Source organism: Rattus norvegicus, chromosome 20 (genome assembly GCF_021556685.1).
Source record: "Rattus norvegicus strain SHRSP/BbbUtx chromosome 20, alternate assembly SHRSP_T2T, whole genome shotgun sequence".
Taxonomy (NCBI): domain Eukaryota; kingdom Metazoa; phylum Chordata; class Mammalia; order Rodentia; family Muridae; genus Rattus; species Rattus norvegicus.
In genome coordinates this window covers 13477052-13502950 of record NC_141553.1, presented here as the reverse complement: position 1 = coordinate 13502950, position 25899 = coordinate 13477052, and the positions used below count along the sequence as shown (strand labels likewise).

Genomic DNA, 25899 nt, shown 5'->3' with positions numbered 1-25899 from the left:
GCAGAGACCAAAAACACAAACGAGTGTGGGGGGTCTAGAGGGAGCCTAGCACCTTTTGAGGGAAGACTAGCTTGTCTTTTACCTACTCACCTCACCTGAAAGTCTACTCTGCAGGTAGGTGGTGATTCTAGTCAGGAAGAGAGTTGAGGTCTTAGTGAAAGAAGCCTGCTGCAGAGGCTGCTGAAAGAAACCAGGTTTGGGACACCAGAGTGGACGATGCGTGGTTTTAAATAGTTTGGACTCGCTGTTCCTGAGGCTTTTGAATTTTTCGTGCCAGGCGAGCTCTATTGTCACAGTAAAGGCTACAGAAGAGGAGAGAGAAGTCGAGGCACCTGTGCCCACTCTACTCTGGCCAAAGGTTATTATTCTTTGTTTTATTTTGTTTTGTTTTGTGGGAGTCAATTCTGTGTAGCCCTGGAACTCGGTCTGTAGACCAGGCCGGCCAGGAACACACCAGATCCACCTACCCATGCTCCCCCAAGTGCTGGGGTTACCGGTGTGTGCTACCACCAACCGGATCTTTTAACCTTTTTTTCTCTCTAGAGGTTTTGACTTGATCCCAGCCGAAGGTCTCTGAGAAAAAGACTGTAAAAATCGAGTTCCAGAGGACAGGGAAAGGAAAGGCCTTTGGTGGATCCTGGGACGGTTACTGTCAAATTCTGTCTTGTGATGGGACTCAGAAAGCACAGCCTGGCCTGGCATCTCCATTTCCTTCTCTGGTGGTCTCTGTGCCTCTTTTTTCTCTCCTTGGCTTCTGGCAAACCCCTATTCCACTGTTTGGGTTCTGCGATGGTCCTAACAGAAAGACCTGCCCTCGCTGCCCCTGCCTTCCGCTTTCCAAAGCTCAACGGAGTCCCCAGGACTCTAGTAGCTCCGCCCTGCATTAGGATGGCTCAGGAGCTCTAAATCCAGGAGGTTACTGGAAGGGCGAGCTTAGGCCCCGCCCATTTGCGGGGGCGTTCCCAGAGGCCCCGCCTCAGATCCCGCCCATTTCACCTGACTCTCGGGACGCTGCCGCGTTAGTTCTCCGCACCGAGCGGCTGCCACGGTCCACGCTTCTTACTCATCTCCATCTTGATCCCACCGCTGTCATGCCACGAGGAAGCCGCAGTGCGGCTGCCAGGCCGGCCAGGTGTGAAGGGGACAGGGACCCCGTGGGGACGGGTGAGGGAAGCGTGGGTACTCTCCCAAGGGCGTCCGCAGAATGACCTTGGAGTCTGCTGCGCCATGTTGGCTGGGGGAGGACGGGGACGCAGAAGCGCGAATCTAAGGCGAGGGTCGCCCTGCTCCCTGGAGTAAAGGGGTTTGTTCCTGGAGCATTAACCTTGCTTCTCTCCTCTTGCTTCCTGCAGCCGCCCAGCCCATCCTCCTGCGCACCCACCACCCTCAGCCCCCGCCCCCGCACCTGCCACCTCGGGACAGCCGGGTCTTATGGCTCAGATGGCATCCACCGCCGCGGGCGTAGCTGTGGGCTCAGCTGTAGGGCATGTCATGGGTAGCGCCCTGACCAGTGCCTTTAGTGGGGGAAGCTCAGAGCCTGCCCAGCCTGCGGTCCAGCAGGTAAGCGGGAGGACTCAAGAGAGACAGAGGCAGGATTGACTCATGGTTGCCTAAGGGACTGCTTAAGTGTCCAGTGAGGAGTGACCCAATATATTCAGAGTTGCCTCAGGCCCAGGATTTTGAGGGTCCTAACCCTCATGGTCCTTAAATTTACTGTCACTCGCTAGAAAGCTCGCCCTAACCCTCATTTGAAGGCAAAATATCTGATGGTCAGAGACTGACCCCCGCTAGATCTTTTAAGAGGGAGAACACTGAGCTCAGATTGGGCACAAAGACTTGTCCAAGGACGCCTGACCCTAGAGGAGCAGGGAGAGATCCAATATTTCCCAAGTCCTTGTTTTCACCAAAGCCCAGCCTGCCTCATGACATCTGTTCCCTGGTGACCTGTGCCCCACAAAGGCTCTGCCACTCCCCACCAATCTTGAGCCTAATCCAAATGTTGATAGCAGTGCGAGCCCTGGGTTAGGAGAATCCGTGTGGCTGAGCCAGGAAGGTGCTGTAACTTGGGGTAGGGCTTATACTCTGAACACAATGTAGTGGACAGCTTTTTCTAGTGCCTTCTCTTCCCCCTCCCGCATTTGCCCAACATGTCCATTTTGAGGCAGAAAGACAGCCCTGTCTGTATCTGTTGAGCGACTTTTAGAGGGCCGCTGGTTCACCCTGTGCAGGGATGCAGCCGAGGCTAGACAGGGGTAATCTAGTCCTGGGTCACTCGGCCTGCCTTGGGGTGTCAGGGATAGGGAGTCTGGAGAGGCAGGAAGCCTCCGGCTTTGGCACTTAATTTTGGGGTACCAACTCTGAGCTACTCTTCCCCAGGCCCCTGCCCGTCCTGCCTCTCACCCCCTGCAGATGGGGCCCTGCGCCTATGAGATCAAGCAGTTCCTGGACTGCTCCACCACTCAGAGCGACCTAACCCTGTGTGAGGGCTTCAGCGAGGCCCTCAAACAGTGCAAATACAATCACGGTGAGCGGTAGTTCTGTTGCACGTGGGGTTGGGAGGGGCGGAGCCTCGGTGCCTGCGGTTGTTCTGGTGCACGTGGGGCTGGGAGGGGCGGAGCCTCCGGTGCCTGCGGGCTGACCAGCGGTCTGTGCGGTGGTTCTCTCCACAGGTCTGAGCTCCCTACCCTGAAGAGGCTGTGGGCTTGCTCGTAGCCTAACCCCTCACCGACAGTTTGATGGCGAAGAGACGGTCCTTGTGCGTAAGGAAGGACAGTTCTCACCCCGCAGAATAACAGGAGACAGAAATGTTCAATTAAAAAGAGTTTACTTTAGACCACAGCCTGCTGTGTGCCCACTCACTGCCCTGTCTGCTGGGAGGCGGGATCAGGGGAGATAGGCGGACGGCTGTCTCATTAATGTGCTATGCCTAGTTAGTGTGGAGGTGGGAGAAAGGAGGTGTGTGTGTGGGGGGGGGCGGGGATCTTGTTATGTAACCCTGTGCTTTCTGTCCTTGAACCTCTGGGGTGGGAGGAACCCTATTATCTGCCTCTCGGATAACAAAGGACGGATTGATTATTCTGGGGACTCCTAAGTGGGGAGAGGGGTGAGGCATTTGCAAGTGACCCCTGGGACCTGAACCCTCAAGAGGAGCCTAATGTCTCTGCCCACAGGAACATCTGTGGCTTCACTCTTCTTGTTTTGTCCCTGTATGCTTTTCTCTGCACTCAAATGGGGTGATGAGGGAGGGCGGGGGCTCTCACATCCTGTCTGTGACCTTTTCCCTTCTTGCTGATGCAACTTCTTCGTCATGCCAGGTTCTGAAAGAGGAGTCCTCCCAGGTTGTTGTCTGTTTGCCGTAGATCATAAAGCAGAGGTCAGGGCCTGTCTCCTTGGATCCAAGTCCGGCTTGGCTGTGGTGTGCTGGGTCATAGGACCTGCTGGAATGGACGTAGGCCCTTCAGACCCCAGCTCGGACTGCCTCATCATGTAGTTGCTATGCTCACTGGGGTTCAGTCAGCAACTATGTGCTGCGCACCTACTGGGCGCTAGGCTGGAGAGCGGTGTACCAGCTTCTTCCTAAACTCAGAGCATTTCTGCTTTTAGAATGTGTATACTCCAGCAGTTCAGTGGGGTTTATCTCTAGTTACAATGGCTGCTGTCCTGGGCATGTAGATGTGGGAAAGCTGTACCTCCCAGCGCAAATGTCTTATCTCTCAGTAAAGGATCTCCCTTTTGGATCTTCCTGGATTTTCCCTACCTTTTCTGTACCCGGCTCTGGCTCCAGTTAGCGGTTTCTAGCTGATAGGGAGGTGACCCTTCGAGACCTTGAAGAAGGACCTTGTTCCCGGTGGCCACGCCGAATACCCGGGCGTCTTCTCTGACCATTGCTTGGGGTTGGAAAGCCAGAGAGCCAGCGCAACTCCTCTGGAAGGCCCAGGAAATCCTGTCGTTGGGAGCTGTGCAGATAGATGTGTCCCCACCCAAACCTATCTTAATACTCACCTGCTAACTCCGGATACTGGTCATCCAGGTTGTCCAGCAGCGACTCATAGTGAGCGGGGGACCCATCTTTCCCCTCTACAAAGTACAGAGAGGACAAAGGACCCTAGGCCATCTGCTGGTCCCCATAGTACCCTTCATTCTGTATCAGTTTCCTGGCCCAGGCTGAGGGTTGGGACAGGCATTGGATAGGGAGTGTTGGGGACAGGACTCAGGCAAGTCTGAGGCTAAACAAGATCTTAGATCTTAGTCGGTCTGTGGCCTGCTGTCCCTCCCATACAGTGCCTTAAGGCTGCAATGGAGAGTCTCGGGCCCCACTTACTAATGACCTGTACCAGGACATAGGTCCCTTGCTCCTGTAGCAGGGAACAGGCCATGGAAGGGGCCTCGGTGACCTCCTCTAACTTCACCAGGTGTCCGTCCTCAGCCAGGAGGGCAATGGCTACTGGAAAGACATGGGGGACGCTGAGGAGGCCGTATCCCAGCGGCACGGGACCCTAAACCCTTCCTCCCCGGGCCCTCCAGGTCTCTTCACCTTCTGGGGGAAGCTGAGCCTTCCGTTTCAGATGCATAGTAAAGTTTGCCAGGCTACACCAGGGATTCACCAGCTCCCGGCAACCAGCTACAGGAGGGGCAGAGATGAGTGGGTGGAAGTCAGAGTTTCCTCCAACTAAGAGAACTTCTACTCCCACACCCAGAGAGATGCGGCTCCACTAGGATGATGGGGCTAAGACTCAGCTTCAGGCCCGGCACCCTAGGCAAATGCTACTCAAACTGCAGGCTTTTCATCCATCCATCTCCTGCTGTGTAGCGGGCTGGGGACCAAAACTGAAGTCCTCCCCAGACTCTGGCCCTGCCTCTTGAGAACAGCTTTCTCAACTAACCACCCCCCTCCCAGTCTGTATCTCTTCTCCCTAGGTCTCTAGGGTAGAGGGAGGCTAACTCCTGAGTATGGCCCCTGTGTTCAGGGATGGGACACTCTCCTTACCTCCAAACATCACAGTGATAAACATTGCTGCAGAAGGAAGGAGACAGATCATGGAGCCTTGAACCTCTTCCTCCTCCTTTCTACAATGCTCCCTCCAAGGAACTGTGTGTGTGAGCTTTGCTGCACTAGGAGGGCTCAGCTCCTGGCTCTCTGGTCTGGCTCCTGCTCACCTACTGGCCCAGCGAGTCCAAGACCGCTGGCCTCTTCTTTCTTCTGCTGCTTTCTGGGTGCCAGCAGCAGCTCTTTAAGCTTCCAGTGGTCTCCATGACAGTGGGAGCTGCCAAGACATCTAGGCAGGAAATGCTTTTATTCCCAGTCTCCTGGTAACTGGACCTAAGGAGGCGGGCCTTCAAGTGGAGCTCTGGTCAGACCTACAGCCCAGGTTCCAGACTGAGCGAAGTCCCTAGGTGTGGTGGTTTGAACCTGCTTGGCCCAGGGAGCGGCCAATGTCAGAGGAAGTGTGTCACTGTCGGGGTGGGCTTCTGAGACCCTCCTCCTATCCACATGAGAGGCAGTGTGCTCCTGGTTTCCTTTAGATGAAGATGTAGAACTCTCAGCTCCTTCAGTGCCCTGCCTGCCTGGGCAGTGAAGTGATACTGCCATGCTCTTGCCTTGACGACACTGGACAGAACCTCTGAACCTGTAAACCAGCCCTAGTTAAATGTTGTCCTTTGTAAGAATTGCCTTGGTCATGGTGTCTCTTCACAGCAATGGAAACCCTAACCAAGTCACTAGGATACCCCGATACTGTTCAGAGACCAGGCAGAGAGGATGTGTAGGCTGCATGGATGTGGGCACCCTCACCAGTCACTTCAGCCCCCACTAACAAGGGCCTCTTCCCGCCTGGCTTTTGTTTCTCTCTTCCCAGCCTTCCAAGTCTTTTCTTCTGTTCTTGTTTCTTTCTGTCTTCTCTCCTTACTTCAGTTTATGGAGGTAGAATTTACACTCCCCTTTTGGAGTGTTTATTGTCAGAAACATTTAGTTACATGGACTTATTTTAATGGACATGATTTTGTATGCATGCTATGGATTATCTCCTGGGTCCTGGGGGCTGAACTCAGGTTGTCAGCTTTGGTGAAATCTCCTTAACTCACTGAGTCATCTCTCTGGCGCTGTTTTCTAGTTTTGACAGGTCTTTAACGACCCCGTCTAGGATGCAGAACGTTTCCATCATCCCTTTTCCACTGGTGACTCTCAGAAATTGTGAGAATAAGAACAGCCCTTCGCCGGCCACAGTGGCGCATGCCTTTAATCCCGGCACTCAGGAGGTGGAAGCAGGTGGATGTCTGTGAGTTTGAGGCCAGTGTGGAATACAGAGGGAGTTCAAGGACAGCCAGGACCACACAGAGAAACCTTGTCTGAGGAAAAACAAACAGACAAACAAAATAGAAAAGAAAAGAAAAGCAATGTCTTTAGATTCTGCCCTCCTACCCTACCCTAACTAACCTGGGTGGCTGTTGGTAAGGATTTTATACATGTTTGTCTAATGACAAGAGCTAACCACAAAAGACTGCCACAGCCATATCTTTGCACAAAGGCCACCACGACCTTACAGAAATACTCCCGCAAGGTTATCCACCCAGCAACTGTGTGTTTACTCTTGGACTGGGGCCATTCTTGTTATTGATCCTTGTAGCCAAGGAATATTGTTTCAAAATACCTTACGTAATCCGCCTCATCTTTAAAAACTTCCTCTTGCTCCAGGTCTCCTTGAACAGCCCCACAGCTACTTACTGCACACAGACAGCATGCGGGTCCCTCCCACGATGTTATCTTAGTCTCCCAAACCCCCTTCATCTTTAGAGAATCTTTCACGTAATCACCCCTCCTCCCCGGCATCACTGCGTCTCCTGCTGGTCTCTGCAGGCGGCCCCGTAGTGCACGCTTTCTTCATGAAACCTGATCCGTTGTGGGTTACGGGTTCTGGGTTCCATAACGGCTTCGCTTTTATTCCTGAAGGGCGCCTTGTCGTCCGGAAGTACAGAAGTTTGTCGACCCATTCACTGGCTGCTGTTTCTGGGATCAGTGGTCCACCACTGAGCTATAATCCCAGCTATCAGCAACGCTGGCCGGCATTGGGTGTCCTATATTTTCCCGCTTCTCTTTCTCCTCCTCCTTCCAGTCTCTTCTATGTTCTACGTTCTCGGGCTTAACTCCCCCGCGCCCCCTCTTTTGCGTCCACCTCTGTGGTTATTTCCTTACTGTTTTTCGCCCTATTCCTCAACCTTTCCTTTCATCCATCACCTCTCCTGTCTCTCTGCTCTCTTGTTCCGTCTTCTCCTCTCCAGGAGCCTCCACTAGAATCCATAGCGTCAGAAGGGTACACCATGGTTCGCCTTCCGTAGGCACATCTCTGGATGGGTAAGAAGGGGTCTGGGTCCTCCCTAGAGCTCCTCGCTGACCCACTTTGCCCCTAGATAAACACTACTTTTTTTGTTAGCCTAGCTATTTCCATCTGAAAAAAAAAAAAAAAACCAGAAACAAAACGGAAACACTCATCACAACTCAGCGGGGTTCTTGTGACTCTGATTATTTCAGCTTTCACAATACTTTCTTGTTGTTACCGTTAATTGAGGCAGGGTTTTGTATGTAGCCCAGATGGTCTTGATTCGTGATGTTACAGAATGAATGTGCCTTCCTAGTGGGAAATCGCTCCTCTCGGAAACCAACGACGGAAACACTCTTTAATAAGCACGCAGGATTGGTTCCAGCTAATGCACAAAAGGGGCCCAGTCTCCAACGGAAAGACCTTTTAACTTATGTAAGTTTCATGGCCCCAACTTAAACTCGGAGCAATTAGTCATGTTTCAGAGAGACCGAAATTCTAAGGTTTGGCTGTTGGACAAATTCTGATGGAAATTTGTTGCCAGAATTATCACGAGACAGACCACAGCTGCTTTTCCTGGGCAGCTGTTAACCGGGGTCATTCTCTCCCTGGCTAGCAGAATTATACTCACCCTGATGGGAGGCACAAGGTTTAACTAAAACATCAGCCAGGGTTGCCTTTCCTAACCTACCAGGCAGAGGCATACACCTGTAGCTATTTTAAAAGCAAGTTTATTGGTAAATTCTTTATAACATTTTTTAAAAAAAGATTTATTTATTTTATGTGAGTACAAGGTCGCTGACTTCAGACACACCAGAAGAGAGCATCAGATCCCATTACAGATGATTGTGAGCCACCATGTGGTTGTTGGGATTTGAACTCAGGACCTCTGGAAGAGCAGTCAGTGCTCTTAACCGCTGAGCCATCTCTCCAGCCCTTTTTTTTTTTTTTTTTGGTTCTTTTTTTCGGAGCTGGGGACCGAACCCAGGGCCTTGCGCTTCCTAGGTAAGCGCTCTACCACTGAGCTAAATCCCCAGCCCCGCGGTCAGTGCTCTTAACCTCTGAGCCATCTCTCCAGCCCGTGGATAACTCTTAATGTTGTACAAAAGAAGCAAACATGAATACACACACACACACACACACACACACACACACACACACACACACACACATTCTACTTATAGTAAAATCTCTACAGCAAACAAAACTAATCTACCACGACAGAACTCAGAGTGATGGTTCCATTGGAGGTTGTATTGGTCCGTTTTCCATCACTATGACAACTACCTGAGGTGACCATCTTATAAAGAGGGAAAGTTTTGAGAGTCAGTCTATGGTACCATTGCTTCTGGGCCAGTGGCGAGGCAACACGTCATGGTGACATCATGGCGGAGAGTATGGAGTGGAGCAAGGCCAGGGAACAAAAGAGAGGAATCTGTGGTGCTTCTATACCTGAAAGGGCGTGGTCTTATTGATATAAAGACATCCACTGGGCCTATATCCTCACTAGTGTCAAGCTGGGAACATTTGGGTCTTTTGTAGGGACAGTCTAGAGCAGTGGTTCTCAACCATCCTAAAGCAGCAACCTTTTAATACCACCTCATGTTGTGGTGAACCCTCAACCATAAAATTATCTTCATTGCTACTTCATACCTGAAAATTTTGCTACTGCTATGAGCTGTGTTTTCTGACGGTGTTAGGTGAAAGGGTCGTGCGACCCTGAAAGAGGTGTAGACCCACAGTTTGAGAACCGCTGTTCTAGATCCAGACCATCCCAGGGGTAGTGTATTAGTCAGGGTTCTCTAGAATCACAGAACTTAGGGAATGCCTCTCAATATTGAGGGAATTTATCGTGAGGACTTACAGTCTGTCGTCCAACTACCCCAACAATGGTCAACTGTGAATGGGAAGTCCAAGAGTCTAGTAGTTGTTCAGTCCCACGAGGCTAGTTGTTTGAGCTGGTCTTCTGTGGAAGTAGGTTCCAACAGATGTGCTGGCAAGCAAGTGCAAGCAGGGGAATCAGAATGAGCCTTCCTTCTTCAATGTCCTTACTTAGGTCTCCAGCGGAAGGTGTTGAAAGATCCCACGCAGAGAGACCCTTACTCAAGTCTTGGGAAATCGCGGACCCCAGACACAGAGAGACCATTTTGGATGTAATAAGCAAAGGCGAGGTTTATTACGGAGACCTATTACAGAGATCTCCGGGCCGACACATATCCCACGCAGGAGACAGAGGTGTCGACCCCGAGAGGCTGGGAAAAAGAGTATTTAAAGGCAGAGGCTGTGAGCACCAGGGGATGGGGGATGTCAAAGGGGAATGCACCACAAGTTACAGGATTGTTTTATGGCTCCAGGAGATAAGGGGACGCCAGAAGGTTTTATGGCCCCCTGGTTCCTGGAACAGAGCTACTAAATCAGGAGAAGGGTAGGGTCTTCAGGTCCTCATTATTTTTAAACGTTTGTCAAAACTGATGGAGCATTTGTATTTGAAACACCTCTGGTTAGGCTTGGGCTGCCCGGTTTCCTGGAATGCTCTCTGTAGGACACAATGGCTGAAAAGCACAAGTAGGGGCTTATCAGGGTCTGGAGGATGGCCCTGAGTGAGCTGGGGGGAGATGTCTTCCTGCCAGACGTCCCATGAATCAGTCCCATTAACTCAGGCTGGTTCCTGTATTCTTTTTCTTTATGGCTTGTCAGTCCTGCCTGAACAGTGTTTCCTGTGCTCCTTTATCTTTATGGCCTGCTAGTCCTGGCTGCAGGGCTTAGCCCTGGGTCTGTGGCCTTTTGGGGTTTATTCTTTTAATTTTTATATTTATAAACCTAGAATTCGTATAATTTTCTTTTCATTCCCGTCTTCTCCTATTAAATAATTCTAATCTTAGAATTTTGATATCAAGTCTTATTTGGTCTCACCAGTTGTCCTAACTGACTGGTACTGTTGTCTCACAACCATCAACCGCACAGCACCCACTCAATTTTTAACAAAAGCAATTAACCTGTTTGTCACGCAGGAGCCAAAAACTAAAACCAAGAAAATTATTAATAATGGCCCAGCTGTAGCAGAGAGTAGGGTAGTCATCTAGGGAGATCTACTAAACTAGCTCTCGAACCATCTCTGATGTGTTTTTCTGTCTGTCTTTTGTCTAACCTTTCTCTAAGTTTATTTATGGAGTCTTTAATTACTCCTGAATGGTCTGTATAGAAGCAACATTCTTTCAGTGTAGCACACAGACTCCTTCTTTAAGGAATATCAGGTCTAATCTTTTCTTATTTTGAAGGACTACCTCTGAGAGGGAGGTTAGGTATTCTTGGAGGTCAGCTAAAAAGTCTTTAGCATCAGGATTTTATCTGGACACTATCTAAACCTATATACCAAGGTCATGACTGTCTTTCAGAACTTCTAAACTTATATAGGTTGTGATCCCTGAGGCACAGTCCCAAGAAGTGTTAGGAGTATTAACATATGTAATGTTACATCATTTGTAATAGAAATCAAGCCTATCCCACACCTATCTTGATAGAACCCAGGACAAACATGACTGAATTTCCCTCTAGGTCCCAGCTCTCAGCCCTAACAGCTAGTACACGGCTGGTGAGGGCTGAGAATTGACGGCTGTCAGGGTGGTCAGCAGCACCAGGTACGGTCCTTTCCAGCGAGGCTCGAGTGTCTGGGCTCAGTGTAGCTGCTTCCGACCTGGAACTGATGGGATGTCTCAGGGGTCTCCGGGGCATAGGCTGCTGTCAGCTGTGAGCAGATTTCTTTCTGTATCACCTGTAGGTCTTTTAGCCTGGCACACAAATCATTATTACTATGGCACTATGACATGTTGGTTCAGTAACATCATCTAATACAGTCAGGGGAGCTTAGGCCCCATATAAGATCTCAAAGGGGATAAGGCTGAATCTGGAAGGGGTATTTCTTGCTCTGAAGAGAGCAAGAGGGAAGGAGTGTCACCCAGTCTGTGCCAGTCTCTATGGTCAATCTGTTCAGGATCTCTTTTAAAATTTTATTTATTTACTCTACCTGTCCTGAACTTTGAGGTCTGTAAATATAATGTAATTTTTAATTGACCTCTAAATACTTGGCCACACCCTGGCTTACCTTGGCAACGAAAGTAGGGCCGTTGTCTGACCAGATTACCTTGGGCATTCCAGACCTGGGGAAGATTTCTTTCAGTATCTTCTTGATGATTGCAGAGGCCGTCTCTCGTTTGGTGAGGAAAGCTTCTGTCTATTTCTGAAAAAGTATCTACAAGCACTAGGAGATTATATTTTTCTGGTTTTATCTCAGTGAAGTTCACTTCGACTTTTCGTTAAACTCTCTAGGTCTCTTTGTCCTGTTTGTTTGTTAAGCATTTATTTATTGACGTATTTTATACTTTTTACTGTCTCTCTGGCTAAAATCTTAAAGTCTATTATATACACTTAACTATTTGGACAAATTTTTTATCTCTTAAATGAGTCTATTTTTTTATTTGGCAAAGTGAGTCTTTTCTTTGTTCTCTGGGGAGTATAGCTTCCCCTCAAGTGTGTCATTGTCCTTTATCTTTTAAGCAATTTGGGGCTTTTCTAAGTGAGGCCATCCCTTAGTCCGATCCTAGTTCTCAGTGGCTGTCTCTTGCAGGTCTGTAACCAGGATAGGCTCCTGCATAGCCATTTCCTGAGCCACTTTATCTGTTTTGTTACTGTCCCATGTCACTGAATCTCTTTCCTCCTGATATCCTGAGCAATGAATAGTACTCACAGTTGTTGGCTTCATCAGGGCATCTAAGAGATGGCAAAGGCATCTGTGGTGCTGATGTGCTGGGGGTTGGGGTTCAGCCATTCTAGATGACACTGTGTTGTCCACCATGGCAGCACCCACTTGTCTCTGACCTTCATTCATGAAGAGAACTGTTCCCGTCTGTGAACAAGGTCCTCGGCTTTCAGCAGGGGTCAATCAGCCAGTCGCAGAGGTCTTTCCTCTACCCATGTGCTTCTGTCAGTGTTTGACACTCGTGCTGTGGTGGCTCCAGGTCTGGATTGGGCAGCAAGGTGACCAGATTGTCCCCAACCGGTGGAGAATCTAGTCCATGGCAGCTGACCAGTGGTCCCATCTTTGGACACTCTATCAGCCACTCTATCACAGTTTAAGTCCTGGATTGGGTGATAATTGTTAGTGCCCGGCTGGCAGGAACGGTGTGTTTCAGGCAGAAAAGCACTAAGCCATTCAACTCCCAGCATCAGTTACTGGTGTACTGAGACAGGTCTTAAGCTCCACATACACAGTCTATAGATATGTATACACATGGCCCCATCCAGCCATTTCAGCCACGCAAGCCAATTTGGAGAGCAATTTTCTCATGAGCAAGGGATAGGGGCAGTCAGGGATGACCATGAAGTAGTGGGTGGGTTACCCGGCCCACGCCAAGGTCCACTGTTCTTCGGGCAGTCCATAAGTATTGTTCGTTGTCAGTGGCTCCTTGCACTCAAGGTCTTTGGATATTGGCCCACTGGAGCATAGGAGCACAGAGCATTGGGTCCCTGTATCCACAAAACAACTGGGCAGGCTTCTCTTCTATCTCTGTGTATAGCCAGCACCAAGAGGCTCTCCAGTGTCCCCTCTTGTTCTTTCTGGGGCAGTCCCTGACCCAATGTCCTTTTTTTTCATATTAGGCACACTGATCTTTAGTCAGGAATTCTCTTCTGTTGTCAGGTACTATCTTCCTAGGTTCCCTAACTACTGTGGCCAGTATATGTTCCTCTCTTGTCTTTTATCTCTCTTTAGCTCTCTAACTTCTTTTTTTTTTTTTTGTCTCTTTTCTTCTCTAGCTTTCTGTTCTTTTTATCTCTTTCTTTTTTAACCTTACTTTCTCTGTAACTTACACTAACTCTCAGCAACTTAACTTAACCCTTCAAATTTTTGTAACATTCTCTTTATATCCTTTCCTTATCTTAGCCAGATTGGTGGGGCATTTTCCAGCCCCTCAGAGACCCACCCTTGGAGTCTGGCGGCAGACCTGGAGCACTCCCTACCTTCAGGCGTCTGAAGAGAGCAGGCAGAAGTGAGGGCCTTCCATCCATCTCTGGAACACTTTTTCTGGCCTCTAGTAGGATTCCGTCTTTCCTCGGTGGTAAAGAAGACCTGTAACAGTTACTATCAAGCATCTCAAATGGGATGGTGAGAAAACAAGGGAATCTTGAGAATAGAGGTCCACTGAAGAGGGCAAATAGCATTTAGTCACACAGCTAAGCCAGGAGGCTTTCTTGGGACAAAAAGGCCTTGTGTCTGTGAAACAGAAAAGTGAGCAGAGGGGCAGCCTATCTGCTACCGGCTGTCTCTCCGGACTTAGATTTTCTCTTAAGGAGTACCTTCCTTTAGTGCCAGCTCAGTGGCTTTATCGCTCAAGAGACCCATCCTCTAAATGGCACTGGGCTTCCAGTAACAACTAATAACAAAAGGATGGAGAGACGTTAGAACCTGGGTGTTAGATTCTAAGCACTGACAAAAGAATTGTAACCAGTTCACTTGGGGCTTTCAGGACCTCAGTAGCAGCCCTTTACCAAACTTTCTCAGTGGGCTAAAGGCCCATGGAAAAGAAAACATTAATCCTGACCTTGGCCACAGCCAAAGCCTGAATTTTAAATCTTGACTGGCAAAACAAAACAAAGTTCTTTACAGTTTGTTGTAGATTCTTTGAAACTATTTTAGGGGCTTCTCTGTCCCCCAACCTGGGACATTTCGACCACAGGGGCAGGAACTAGCTGCTGTGGGGATAAGATCAAAGGCATTCTCCATGCTAATGATGACCAGTGAGAAAAGTAATTTAATGCTGGAGACTGGCTCCTCTCTTGGAATAGGGCCAGCAGATAAGGCAGGCTCCTTAAAGAACTTCTAATGAGCACTCTCTTTCTGTGAGCAAGAGTTGAAGGTCTGGCCACTAAAAGCAGAAATTCTTTTCTTGTTCTTGTTTTCTTTAGAGTCCTCCCCCACCTCACTCTCAGCCTTTTTAGATCATTCTTCCTGTAGCATTTCTAACACAGCCTGTCCCTTTTTTATATCCTGTTGACAGCATTTCTGATCTTTTAGGCAGCTACGCACTAAGTGTCATACCGGCTGAAACTCCGCCTTTAAGATTCCTTGCTCCCAAGCAAAATTTAAATCCTTTTTCAGCTTATCTCAGCTGTCCACCGTGAGATTCCCAGAGATGGCGAACCAAGGTGTAGTAATTCACTAAGAAATCTCTCTATAGTGTTTCTTTTTACCTTAAGCCTTTTTCTTTTAAACAGCTCCTGAAGAGCCAGAAAAATTGGGTGAGACTTGAGAAGTCCCCATGCTCGCTGTAGCAGCTCCGCAGCTAATTTCGCTCCCCCCTACTGTGTGTTGCGAGCACAAGCACAGATAAAACACTATGTTTTAAAAAATTAACGTTGGCTATCAACCAACACACCGCCACTAGAGCGGGGTCCATAAAATTAAGTTTTTTACTCACTATACTTGTTTCATACCGGAGGCCTAATCTGGGGAACTTTTTTATTTATGAGCGGTTTCTTCCTCAAGGCTTTTGTTAATGTCTGTTTACACAACTGTTAACAGCAGCTAGGTTGGTCAAGGGGAGTAAAGGGAGGGGCATCTCTCCTTGGGGAGGAGGCTCAAGAGAGAAAGACAAAACTCCCTGGCAGAAAACAATTTTTCTCAAGCAAATTATTTTTAACTCTTAACTTAAGCACCAAGAGGACCAAGTAAAACTCTATGACGAACAAAGCAAACAGTTTCATGATTTCAAACACAGTCGTCAGTCCAAGATTTTAAACACAGTCATCAGTCCAAATTCAAACACAGTCGTCAGTCCAAAATTCAAAAACGAAACAAAAGCCAAAAAGACACTCGACAATACCACAGAAAACAAGCCAGACAAACAATATCAAGACAAAGCATCTTATAACCAACTTTCACAGATGCCTGGTACCTTCAGTACGTGGCCCAAACTGCAGCTTAACCTTAGCTGCTTTTGGGATGAGATGGACCATCTGATTCCACCTCCCAACAGGATTCCAGAGTGTCCTCTTGTCCTAACGACTAAGCACACTTGTCCGTGCCTATATTTAAATAGGCAGCCGAACTCGACCTCTGACGGAGTGGGATTCCTCGTCCACTCCCGCCTAGGTAAAAGGAGCATTCCATCTCCTTTGTTCCAGAAAACCAGAGTCAGGTCCTCCTGACTGTCCATAGCCGGGCTCTCCCGACTGTTCTCCGCCCGTGGAACGTCTTCCAGGGGCTGCAGCCTTGCGGGCCCGGGGCGTCCCCCCTTCCGCAGCCAGAGGGTCCTCACGAACCACAAAGGCAGCTGCACTGAGTGGGGATACACATCCACTCTCCTAGAACAGGGCAGGAACACACATCCACCCTCCTAGCACAGGGCAGGAATACACATCCACCCTCTCAGCACAAGGCAGGAACACACATCTGCCCTCTTACCACAGGGCAGGAATACCCATCTGCCCTCTTAACACTGACCAGTACTAAGACACACATATATACACACACGGCGGAACCAAAACAGAGACAGACACAGACTGACAATTGCGGCGCCGCTCACACAGAAACACTCAGACAAACATCCAACTCACCTCCAAGGGGTCTTCGGAGTCTGGGGTAGTCGCGCAGATCCCGGACGAGCCCCCATAAATATGAAAGATCCCACGCAGAGAGACCCTTACTCAAGTCTTGGGAAATCGCGGACCCCAGACACAGAGAGACCATTTTGGATGTAATAAGCAAAGGCGAGGTTTATTACGGAGACCTATTACAGAGATCTCCGGGCCGACACCTCTGTCTCCTGCGTGGGATACGTGTCGGCCCGGAGATCTCTGTAATAGGTCTCCGTAATAAACCTCGCCTTTGCTTATTACATCCAAAATGGTCTCTCTGTGTCTGGGGTCCGCGATTTCCCAAGACTTGAGTAAGGGTCTCTCTGCGTGGGATCTTTCAGTGTGGCCCAGATTAAAGGTGTGCACCACCATGCCTGGATCTGGGGCTTGCTTTGTCCCAGATGACCTTGAACTCAGAGATCTCCTTGCCTCATCTCCTGGGATTAAAGCTATGTACTACCTTGCTGGACCTAAGCTTTTCATGGCCACTATGCCTCAAGATCTCTACGCCAAGATCCAGGTCAAAAACTTGTGTCTCCCAGACTCAAGATCTGGAGCACAGGCATGCCCTCCAATTCTGGATTGTAGTTCATTCCAGATATAGTCAAGTTGATACCAGGAAAGGGTATGAGGGGGCTCTCTGCGGAATGCCAACTTCTTGCAAATGGATGTGAAACTTTCTGATCTCCTGCTGGCTGAGCTGTCAGGACATTTGGAAGATAGGGTCTGACCCTGGCCCCAGACACATGCGTCCTTCCTTCTTCAGTCAGTGGGCTGATTTGCATGCTCTGTTGTGGTCCAGAGTCTTCCCCATCCCTGTACCACAAACACCCAGAGCACAGTACTGCAGAACAACTCTAGGAAGGTCTTTTCACTTCTGGCCATGGCCTGTCCTGGTTACCGACCTTTCCTTCTTGTGGGAGCCTTCTTGTCAGGTAAGACACATCTAGGAGAGGGGTGGGGGTTGGCACTAGCTCAGGAAAACCCATGTAAAGAAGCGCACCAATGGGGTAAGTAGGGTGGATCCTGGGAGAGGCATTGAGGTAGAGCAGAGACCCTGCTCCAGGCTGTCCAGGACTAGGGGCAAGCCACTTTCCCTGTGGACCTTGGCTTCCCAATTTGTGGGTCCGCTTAGACTGTGGTCCTTCTGTGTCTCTGAGGAGAGGGTAACTTTTCACCTTTGTTTCTCACAGAAGAAACTAATAAATACGGACAGCTCCCTGCTCCACAGATCCTTTAAGGCAATCCTCTCTGGCCAGCAGTTTGAAACTCAAGATGATGGAGGTTTGGGGGGCAGTTACCTTGTAGCCAAGGTTTGGAAGAGCTGTTAGTACGAGGGGCAAGGGGCCACAGAGAAAGAGAGCAGTAGGTACAAGGGGGACCTAGAAGGTCACGCTTGAATACTGTGCTGTCAACTGAATATGGATTCTCGGAGACCAGACAGTTATGCTAATTTAGGGGTCACTTATTCCAAAGCCCCCCATTCACAGAGGAAAACGGAACAGTAGATCGAACCAGGCCCGCCATGCTCCGTCCAGGGCCAAAATCCCATGGCACCAGGCTCTGAAAAAGTTGGGAGCGGGAATCCTTGGAGTCTGATAAAACATTCGGAGCAAGGTAGGAAAGAGCCCAGGCTAGCCTAGGAAAGAGCCCAGGCTAGCCTTCAGCGGGTCTGTATCTTTCAGTCTTTCAGCCAACCCTGAGCCAGCCTGATGCACTGCTGGTCTTCCCAGGCCAAGAAGCTCAACTGAGCTGCACGATCAATTCCCAGCAGGCCAGCGTCGAAGACACTGGGGTATCTTGGTATCAGCAGCAGCCAGGAGGCTCTCCTCATTTTCTCTACTACCACTCAAAAGAGGAAGACTATCGAGCGGCCGACATCCCTGACAGATTCTCAGCGACGATGGACGTGGTCCACAATGCCTGTGTACTCACCATCAGCCCCGTGCTGCCAGAGGACGACGCTGACTACTTCTGTTCCATTGCCCACTTTGAACCCTAAGCTGGGAGGAATGTCTTCCGTCTGTCTCCTACGTCTGCCCCCTGACCTTGGGCCTCCTCTTTTTCTCTCAGTCTTGCTTTCTTTCCTCTGCAAAAAGAGTTAATAACATTCGACAGGTCACAGTTCTGATGACCGTGATATTCTGGGTAAAAAAAAAAAAAAAAAAAAAAAAGTCAAATCGGAGGACGTGGGGGTTGGGATTCTAATGATTGTTGTCTACGGCGGAAACACCTGAGACCCGTAGGGAACGTGGCCAGCCTTGTCCCTAAGGGGTTTAGCTTCCCACCTGCCCTTCCAGTGACCCGGAGGTAGAGAAACAGGAACCAACACTTGCCACCCCCCTCCAGTTCCGCATGGCTGACTGTGGTCCAACGCTCATGGTTCTTGGGTGACTGGTCCCCATAGAGTTCACGATGGCTGAGGGGAAAGGGCAGCCCCTGCTTCTCTTAGGGAGTCTCTGGGCAGATTCCCACTGATCCTTGATGGTAAGAGGTGGGTGTTCTCAGGAAGGGCCCTGAGGGTCAGAAAGGAGGACTTTTGAAAGCAGGCAGTAGATTATCAACATCCTTCCCCCCAGAGATTTCCCGGTGAAGCTTCACCACAGATGGGGAACCGCTCGTGAGCAGTCATGGGCCAAGGGGTCCACAATCGATGTAGGGCAAACTTTGCTGTTAGAAGTAGAGCCCAGGGGCTGGAGAGCTCAGTGGTTAAGAGCACTGACTGGTCTTCCAGAGGTCCTGAGTTCAATTCCCAGCAACCGTTACATGGTGGCTCACAACCATCTGTAATGGGATCTGATGCTCTCTTCTGGTGTGTCTGAGGACAGCTACAGTGTATGCATATAAATAAAATAAATCTTAAAAGAAAAAAAAAAAAAAAGAAAAGCAAAGCCGAGTGGGACTGGAGCTTTCTAAAACATTCCCGAGCCAGTGTGGTGTCACATGACTTTCATCCTAGCACTACTCCAAGACAGAGGCAGGTGGATCTTTGAGTTCAAGGACAGCCTGGTCTTTCAGCCAAGGAACACACTGAACCCTTGTCTCAAACCGAAACAAAATTCCTGGGCTGGGGGGAGGGGGAAGTGTCTCAGATCAGCGACGGTGTATTTGCCAAATATTAATGGTGGCCCTGGGCTCAACCCCCAAGATAGAAAGAGCAAAGAAACACTCATAAAAACGTACAGAAAACCAGGTATCCGGCTGCGTCTCTGGTGCCCTGGAGACGAGCACCGAGATGAGGAGTTTGAAGACTGCAGAGTCCTAAGAGGGTCTGGCTTACTATTTTCTGATCCCACCCCTCACCTCATTGTATGAGCGGTGGGGGAGCGGGCGGGACAGGTCTGGCCAGGGTTACCTTTGTCAAAGAGATCCTGAACCTAGCCTCAAGGAAGGTTCAGCAGTAATTTGAGGCTCAATATCTTCCTGTGCTCTCTGTCCAGCGCGGGCTTTGGGGCCACCAGGCCACCAGGGCCTGGCTCAGCAGCAGGAGCACAGAGACGATGAGACCTCCGTGAGGCCTAGAGTGGTCCCGGAAGTGCCTGCGGATGGGGGAGGGGAGGTTGCTGGGGGTGGTACTGGGTCGAAGGGTGGGGGACAGCTGGGTAGCAGGGCTCCAGGTCCTTGGGCAGCCGGATGTGGCTCCGCCCCGGTGGCCCCGTTCCAGCCTAGGTGCTCCCCTCTCCGTCCTCTCCCTTGGTCCTCCCCGCTCCGCTACACCAGACCCGCCTACGGCTCGGTTGGCTCACCGAATAGGCGCCCCAATTGGTGCGTGATCTGTGGGGAGCTGTGTTGCCTCCTGGTTTGCGGATCTGTGAGCACACACGGGCCTCCAGCTTGGAAACCCTGATGTGCCCGGCTTTGGTGGGGTATGACTTCCCGAGGGAGGTGGGCGGTTTGGGATCCCAGATCTTTGGATTCACAGTCTGGAAACATTTGACACATTGTTGGGGACAGATAAAGAACGCTTTGGCCATCCCACGTCTCCTTACGCCTCTTCACTATCTCCAAACTCATTAAGTGTGGCACTGCCAAGCAGGTTTAACAACCAACTCGGAGCGTTTGCAGAGCACCGGGATCCCGAAGCATTTGGGAGGCTGAATCGGAAGGATTGCCAACTGACTTCGGAAGGCAATCTTGGGCAGCGTGCGGTGGTTCTGTTTTTAATCCCAGCAGTAGGCAGATCTTTGTGAGCTCGAGACCACACTGATCTAACAAGCTCCGTGCCAGTCAAAGCAACACCACGAGATCCTATCTCAAAATCCAAATAAATAACTTAAAAAAAAAAAAGCAAGCCTTGCTCTTTTGTGTGCTTACTTATGAGCAGACAGCGACACCTGGTGGACAATTTAAACAATTTCAGAATGTCGGAAGAGAAACAGGAACTCCTCCATCTCAAGGGTGGTTTTTCTCTTTAAACTTACCTATCTTTCCTTGGGAAGATCAAATATTTGGAGAAGTTCCAACAGTTCTCTCTCTGTATGGAGTGATTTCGCTCCTGAGATTAGAGTAAGAAGTCAGCTCCAGGAGCAATATTGCCCCCTGGCGGCCATCATGCATATCCCACCCCAAACCAGTTCATTCCCATTCATCCCCCAGCACTAAAAACTCCCAATTTAATATGTAATTTGTGATTTAAAAAATACAACTAACTAGATTGTTTGCTTTCAGTGTGAACTACTACGTAGGATACTCCTGAACTTTTGAAAAATGTTTTCCCCCTTTACGGCTTAGCAAAAAAGCAAAAACAAAATCAAAAACATCCATCCAGCTTTCGGAGCTGTGAGGCGAAGCTGAGCAGGAATGGCGCTGTGGACCTCTGTGATGGGACATCTGGTGGAATCTCATAGGCAGGACTCATGAGGAAGCTGGATAACTGAACAAAGCCATGTACAAGAATGGGAAGCCAGAAAATGAGATGGTGGAGTTTGAATCAGGTGGACAGTTCTAAAAGTACAAATGATTTCGTATAAAGGTACCACATGTGGGTCCCCTTAACTGAAGGCATGGCAAGCTCCACACAAGGTCCTTCATTTCTGAATTTCAAGGGCTCCTCTGACAAGTGGACAGTGCAGTGGGTGCACCTTTTCCAGAGGTGACTGGATGGATGCTTGAACAGAAGATTTGCCAAATAGACATTGTGCTGTCAAGAATTTTACCATTAAAAGTGCATTATTGTAGCAAAAAAAAAAAAATCCATCCACCCAACCAGCCCACAAACAAACCGTCCCCCACCCCCAAACGTTACAGTGACCATGAATTTATCTTCTTTGAAGGAGTCGGGTGGTTTTTGATAAGTTACTTAGTCTCCAATGGTGAAACGAGCCAATTCAAGCCAAATTAAAGTATATAAAGGCGGGTTTAGTGCGAAGAAGTTGAATTGCATAAAACCGAAACGCTCTGCCGTCCATTAAGGACAAAACCAACCAAACAAAACGACCCCATTAATGACCCTTCTTCAGTTGTCCTAGTATCTCCTCCTCCTCCTCCTCCTCGTGTTGTGTTTCTCTCTCTCTCTCTCCCTCTCTTTAGACTGAGACTGAAAGGGAAGAAGTCTCTTTGTCTCTTTTTTTTTTTTTTGGTTCTTTTTTTTCGGAGCTGGGGACCGAACCCAGGGCCTTGCGCTTCCTAGGTAAGCGCTCTACCACTGAGCTAAATCCCCAGCCCCACTGAGCTAAATCCCCAGCCCCTCTTTGTCTTTTTTAAGAACAGATTTATCAGACACTCCAGAAGAGGGCATCGGATCCCATTACAGATGGTTGTGAGTCACCAAGTGGTTGCTGGGAATTGAACTCAAGACCCCTGGAAGAGCAGCTAGTGCCCTTAACTACTGAGCCATCTCTCCAGTCCAGAAGAAGTCTTTAGTGCTTGGGAAGAATTAGGTGGCAGAACTTCTTGGCCGCACCGTGGCTCTTCCCAGGATGCCTTGCGAACCAGAGATGGAACTGAGTCCAGAACCGTTGTAGGGTTGTGGCTGTGAGTGCTTCCCTGCCTCGGGAAGGCTGCCATGGAGCCCGCAGAGATCCGCCATGGCTTCACTTGGAACCATAGCACCCTGGGCTTAAGTATCCACAGCACCGTAGACACACTGGTGATGACGTTCTACCTCTTGCTGGTTCTGTGCATCGGGCTGTGGGTATGACGCGACCTCTGGGCCGGGGTATACCACTTCCTGCAGAGACCCGGCCTCCGCCTACCATTCCCGAGCTTCAGAAGGGATGGCGCTGCCCCACTTTTCCCTAGCCCCTTCCCTACCTTCCAACCAAGCACGTTTACTTCGTTAACCAAGCCATTCTGGGTCATTGCCTCTTCCTATGCTCTACAACCGTTCCACACACCCACCCCGCACCCTGCCCGAAATACTAGTCAAGTAATTCACCTGTGCCTGCCCTGCTCCACAGAACCCCGAACCTGAATGGTATTTTGAAAGTCCTTGTGACTGACACAAGCACATTTCTCTAACACTCCGGCTTCTCTACCCAGGAGTTCCCCATCTGCAGACCTAGCCAATGACGCTCACAGTGTCTGAGATTCTCTTTCATTTACAGCGCTTAAGTGTCGTAATTCCTAAATTATAAATCCAGAGGCATTGTAAAGTCTGCAAAAACGGTGTACCAGTGGTTACATCCAAATAGTACGACTTTTTTTTAAATAAAAGAGACGAGCTAAGAGAGTCTAGGAACCTGTTCTCCTTGCGCGCCGAGGCAGGACCCTACTGTGACTTGAACTGAGATTCTGAAAGGCTAAATAGGAGGAGGAGGAGGAGGAGGAGGAGGAGGAGGAGGAGGAGGAGGAGGAGGAGGAGGAATAGGAGGAGGAGGGGGGAGGGGGAGGGGGAGGAGGAGGAGGGTGAGGAGGAGGGTGAGGAGGGGGGTAGGGGTAGGGGGAGGACGAGGACGAGGACGAGGACGGAGCTCAGATGTAAAGCTGTCTGACGTATGATGTACTTGAGCATCTTCGGATTTTAATATTCACAAAGCCTCTAGGAGCTAATCCCCATCAACACCAAGGGATGACTGTACAGGTTCTATTCCAAACAGGAAGGGAGATCCTGAGTGTACATCCATAGCACTTACTAGCTCCCTTCACTGGCTCCAGTCATGGGAAGTATATTTCTAGGTGGCCTTAGCAGGGACCCTTAGTATTTGAGCATCAATTCTGGGGTTCTTCCTCCAGTGCTGGTATCAGTAATTCTCCCTGCCTCCCAGATTACTCTCAACTGCCCTTAGCTGGGGCCCATGTCTGGTTTGAGAACCAGTAAATTCGTTGCTCCTACTATTCTTTTTTTTTTTTTTTTTTTTTTTTTTGGTTCTTTTTTTCGGAGCTGGGGACCGAACCCAGGGCCTTGCGCTTCCTAGGCAAGCGCTCTACCACTGAGCTAAATCCCCAACCCCGCTCCTACTATTCTTGTGGGAGACATAAAACATGTTTTTTCTTCCTTTCTTCAAATAGGGTTTCTCTGTGTAGTAGACCTGGCTATCCTGGAACTTACTTTGTAGACCAGGTTGACTTTGAATTCACAGAGATCTGCCTACCTCTGCCTCCAGAGTGCTGGGCTCAAAGGTGTGCACCAAAACGCCCACCTTACACCCGGCTTTTTGTTTGTTTCTTTAAAAATATGAACAATCATATACCGTTGATGATTACCAAATGCTTTAACATTCAGTGTAACAAGCAAAATGCCCACAAAGACTTAAGGAGTGAGTGAGTTTTTTCTTCCCTCATCCATATCATCTTTCTTTGATAATCAGAGGTTGAATATTTTCTTTATTTTTTTTTTCAGAGCCCGGGCAAACGCTCAGGCATGCATGACTATTCTGTATGTGCTTATGAAACATGATTAAGTTATGCACATTAGTCTGCAGTGTGCTGCCTTTCCCTACTGCTGTAACTGGAGAATCCCTCCCTCACACGAACTAAGCCTGAGAGATCTAGCTTGTATTTAATTAGCTGCAGAATAGTAAGACCAGCACATGCCGTTCAATTTCTCTCTCGATTGTCTTTCACCAGAGGATTCTTTTTGCAGGCTTTACTGTCACACAGTCGTGGGACCATAAAAGACTTCTTCCTGGCCGGCCAGAATCTAGCATGGTGGTTGGTGAGTAAGCTCGTATGTGGTTGTCAATTTGGGGGCAATGTCTATGTCAGCCTGTTTTGTACTTTGATGTCTTAAATCCAAAATAGTTTGAGGTTGATAAATTAGAACTAACTGGATGACTTCCTTCCTTCCTTCCTTCCTTCCTTCCTTCCTTCCTTCCTTCCTTCCTTCTTTCCTTCCTGCTTTAAAAAGGAGCCGTCTTGGGGCTGGAGAGATGGCTCAGAGGTTAAAAACACTGACTGCTCTTCCCGAGGGCCTGAGTTCAATTCCCACCAACTGCATGGTAGCTCAAAACCATCTACAAAGAGATCTGTATCCCAGGCTGACCTTGAACTCACAATCTTCCTGCTTTGCCCTCCCGAGTGCTTGGGTTACGCTATGTGCCCTGTAATTGGTGGTTTATTTAGTGCTTAAGTATTTTCTTTCCTCACTCTCTCATGCAAAAGTACGGAAGTATGACACCACTCCTTACAAATGTGCATTTGAGTGTGCACATGCGTGCTGTACACAGGCCAGAGAAGGCCCTTGAGTGTCCTGTTCCATTTCCCTCTGCCTGACGTACTCCCTTGAAACAGAGTCGCTCACTGAACCTGGGAGCTAATCAAGCTCCCCGCAATTCTCCTGTCTCTGCCCTCCACAGGGCTGGGGGGGGGGTAGAGAGGCACAGCACCCACACCCGTGTTTCTATGCAAGGTGTTGAGGTTTGAACTCAGCACCTCATGCTTTAGCAGCAAGCACTCGAACCCACTGAGCCACCACCAGTCCAATATTCATATTTAAAGGAGTGCCTTGGGGCTGGAGAGATGGCTCAGCGGTTAAGAGCACTGGCTGCTCTTCCAGAGGTCACGAGTTCAATTCCCAGCAACCACATGGTGGCTCACAACCATCTGTAATGGGATCCGAGGCCCTCTCCTGGTGTGTCTGAAAACAGCTACAGTGTACTTATATATAATAAATAAATAAATCTTTAAAGTAGTGCCTTAGTAGGAGAGGAAACGAGCCTACTAGCAAGTGCCCGGGCCAAACATATATAACAGCCAAACCTGGCCTTGTTGGGTATAGTAACACAGAAAAGATCTTTCAAAGGCAGAGTTATTATGTAAGTGGGATTTGGCGTGGACCACGCCTTTTCTGGGTAAATGGAGGTGTTCTGAGCAGTGGGAACCGCTGTACCTAAGCTGGTGTAGAACGGATTGGGGCTGGAGGAGGGGGGGGGTGAGATAGAAGGTAGAACCACTTTATGCTAAATAATTCTTTGGTTATCATATTTGTTAAGGTTCTTTAAAAGGACAAACTGATAGCTATACATATATCTTGTATATGTAAATGTTGTTGTAAAAATATAAAAACATATAAAGCTGTCTTTTATCCCCCACTACATCCACACCGCAGTGCCCCAAGATATCTGGTAGATATCTTGCCAGAAGCACACATCCCAATTCCACGGCGGCCCAGTGTCTCCAGCCACCATACTCTCTTACACTGAAGACGGTACATGAAAGAACACACAACACAATAACCTCTGATCCAATTGATAAGATACAATTGCCCACCTGAACATACGAAGCCCTGTACACATCCATCCCTTAAGAACATTCATAACAACCTGTAAAGGGACAGCGTGGAGTCTTAACGTCAGCCTCCATGTTCTCTCTCCTGGACGTGCTTCTCTCCCTTCTTCCGTTCCCGTCTCCTCCTCTTCCTTCAACTTTTCTCCCGCCCGTCCTTCCTTCTCGTCCAATGACAGGCCTCATTCTATCTTGTACCTGCCTCACCTGTGACATCATCCCACATGTAAATGTGGTATATGTATATGATGTATATGTAAATGTTGTAGATGTAAATATTGTATATGCATAT

At 49.1% G+C, this 25899-nt stretch overlaps 4 protein-coding genes and 2 long non-coding RNA genes across 30 annotated transcripts in view; 3 read left to right on the top strand and 3 right to left on the bottom strand.

Annotated features, from left to right (window-relative positions):
- The first annotated feature begins 994 nt into the window (after nt 1-994).
- Nucleotides 995-2838, top strand: Chchd10 (coiled-coil-helix-coiled-coil-helix domain containing 10). The gene is given in 4 exon segments (NM_001007008.2): nt 995-1132; nt 1353-1560; nt 2377-2524; nt 2670-2838. Coding segments are annotated over 4 exon segments (417 nt in total). The 5' UTR covers nt 995-1091; the 3' UTR covers nt 2690-2838.
- C20h22orf15 (similar to human chromosome 22 open reading frame 15) lies at nt 2808-5512 on the bottom strand. Of its 21 annotated transcripts, none has more exons than XM_087598134.1 (7): nt 5158-5259; nt 4988-5014; nt 4535-4621; nt 4322-4444; nt 4003-4077; nt 3758-3943; nt 2808-3437 (listed from the first exon to the last, which is right to left on the bottom strand). In XM_087598134.1, the coding sequence occupies exons 2-6, from the start codon at nt 5010-5012 to the stop codon at nt 3795-3797; spliced, it is 459 nt and encodes a 152-aa protein (XP_087454260.1). In that variant the 5' UTR covers nt 5013-5014; nt 5158-5259; the 3' UTR covers nt 2808-3437; nt 3758-3794.
- A 1749-nt stretch (nt 5513-7261) lies between these two features.
- Nucleotides 7262-18830, top strand: Vpreb3 (V-set pre-B cell surrogate light chain 3). Of its 4 annotated transcripts, none has more exons than XM_087597898.1 (3): nt 8251-9383; nt 16286-16879; nt 17630-18830. In XM_087597898.1, the coding sequence occupies exons 2-3, from the start codon at nt 16828-16830 to the stop codon at nt 17944-17946; spliced, it is 369 nt and encodes a 122-aa protein (XP_087454024.1). In that variant the 5' UTR covers nt 8251-9383; nt 16286-16827; the 3' UTR covers nt 17947-18830.
- LOC147998579 (uncharacterized) lies at nt 9466-15974 on the bottom strand. The gene is made up of 2 exons (XR_015645690.1): nt 15924-15974; nt 9466-11101 (listed from the first exon to the last, which is right to left on the bottom strand). It is a non-coding gene; the product is annotated as an uncharacterized LOC147998579 (long non-coding RNA).
- On the bottom strand, nt 18275-19787 carry LOC147998578 (uncharacterized). Its single transcript, XR_015645691.1, has 3 exons — nt 19691-19787; nt 19300-19483; nt 18275-18460 (listed from the first exon to the last, which is right to left on the bottom strand). It is a non-coding gene; the product is annotated as an uncharacterized LOC147998578 (long non-coding RNA).
- A 2107-nt stretch (nt 19788-21894) lies between these two features.
- Slc5a1l1 (solute carrier family 5 member 1 like 1) overlaps nt 21895-25899 on the top strand; it is a 50085-nt gene continuing 46080 nt past the window's right edge. The window contains 2 exon segments of one of the 2 annotated variants that reach the window (NM_001434733.1): nt 21909-22077; nt 23968-24039. In NM_001434733.1, the coding sequence (NP_001421662.1) occupies nt 21949-22077; nt 23968-24039 (201 nt within the window). In that variant the 5' untranslated portion in view covers nt 21909-21948. 2 annotated transcript variants of the gene reach the window in all.

Coding starts and splice junctions, on each gene's coding strand:
- Vpreb3 (XM_087597898.1), top strand. CDS start 16,828: ATGGCCTGTCCTGGTTACCGACCTTTCCTTCTTGTGGGAGCCTTCTTG. Junction 16,880..17,629: donor TGTGGGAGCCTTCTTGTCAG/GTAAGACACATC, acceptor TGTATCTTTCAG/TCTTTCAGCCAACCCTGAGC.
- C20h22orf15 (XM_087598129.1), bottom strand. CDS start 5,012: ATGTTTATCACTGTGATGTTTGGAG. Junction 4,622..4,987: donor TATCACTGTGATGTTTGGAG/GTAAGGAGAGTG, acceptor CCCCTCCTGTAG/CTGGTTGCCGGGAGCTGGTG. Junction 3,435..3,757: donor CAGAGCCGGGTACAGAAAAG/GTAGGGAAAATC, acceptor CCATTCCAGCAG/GTCCTATGACCCAGCACACC.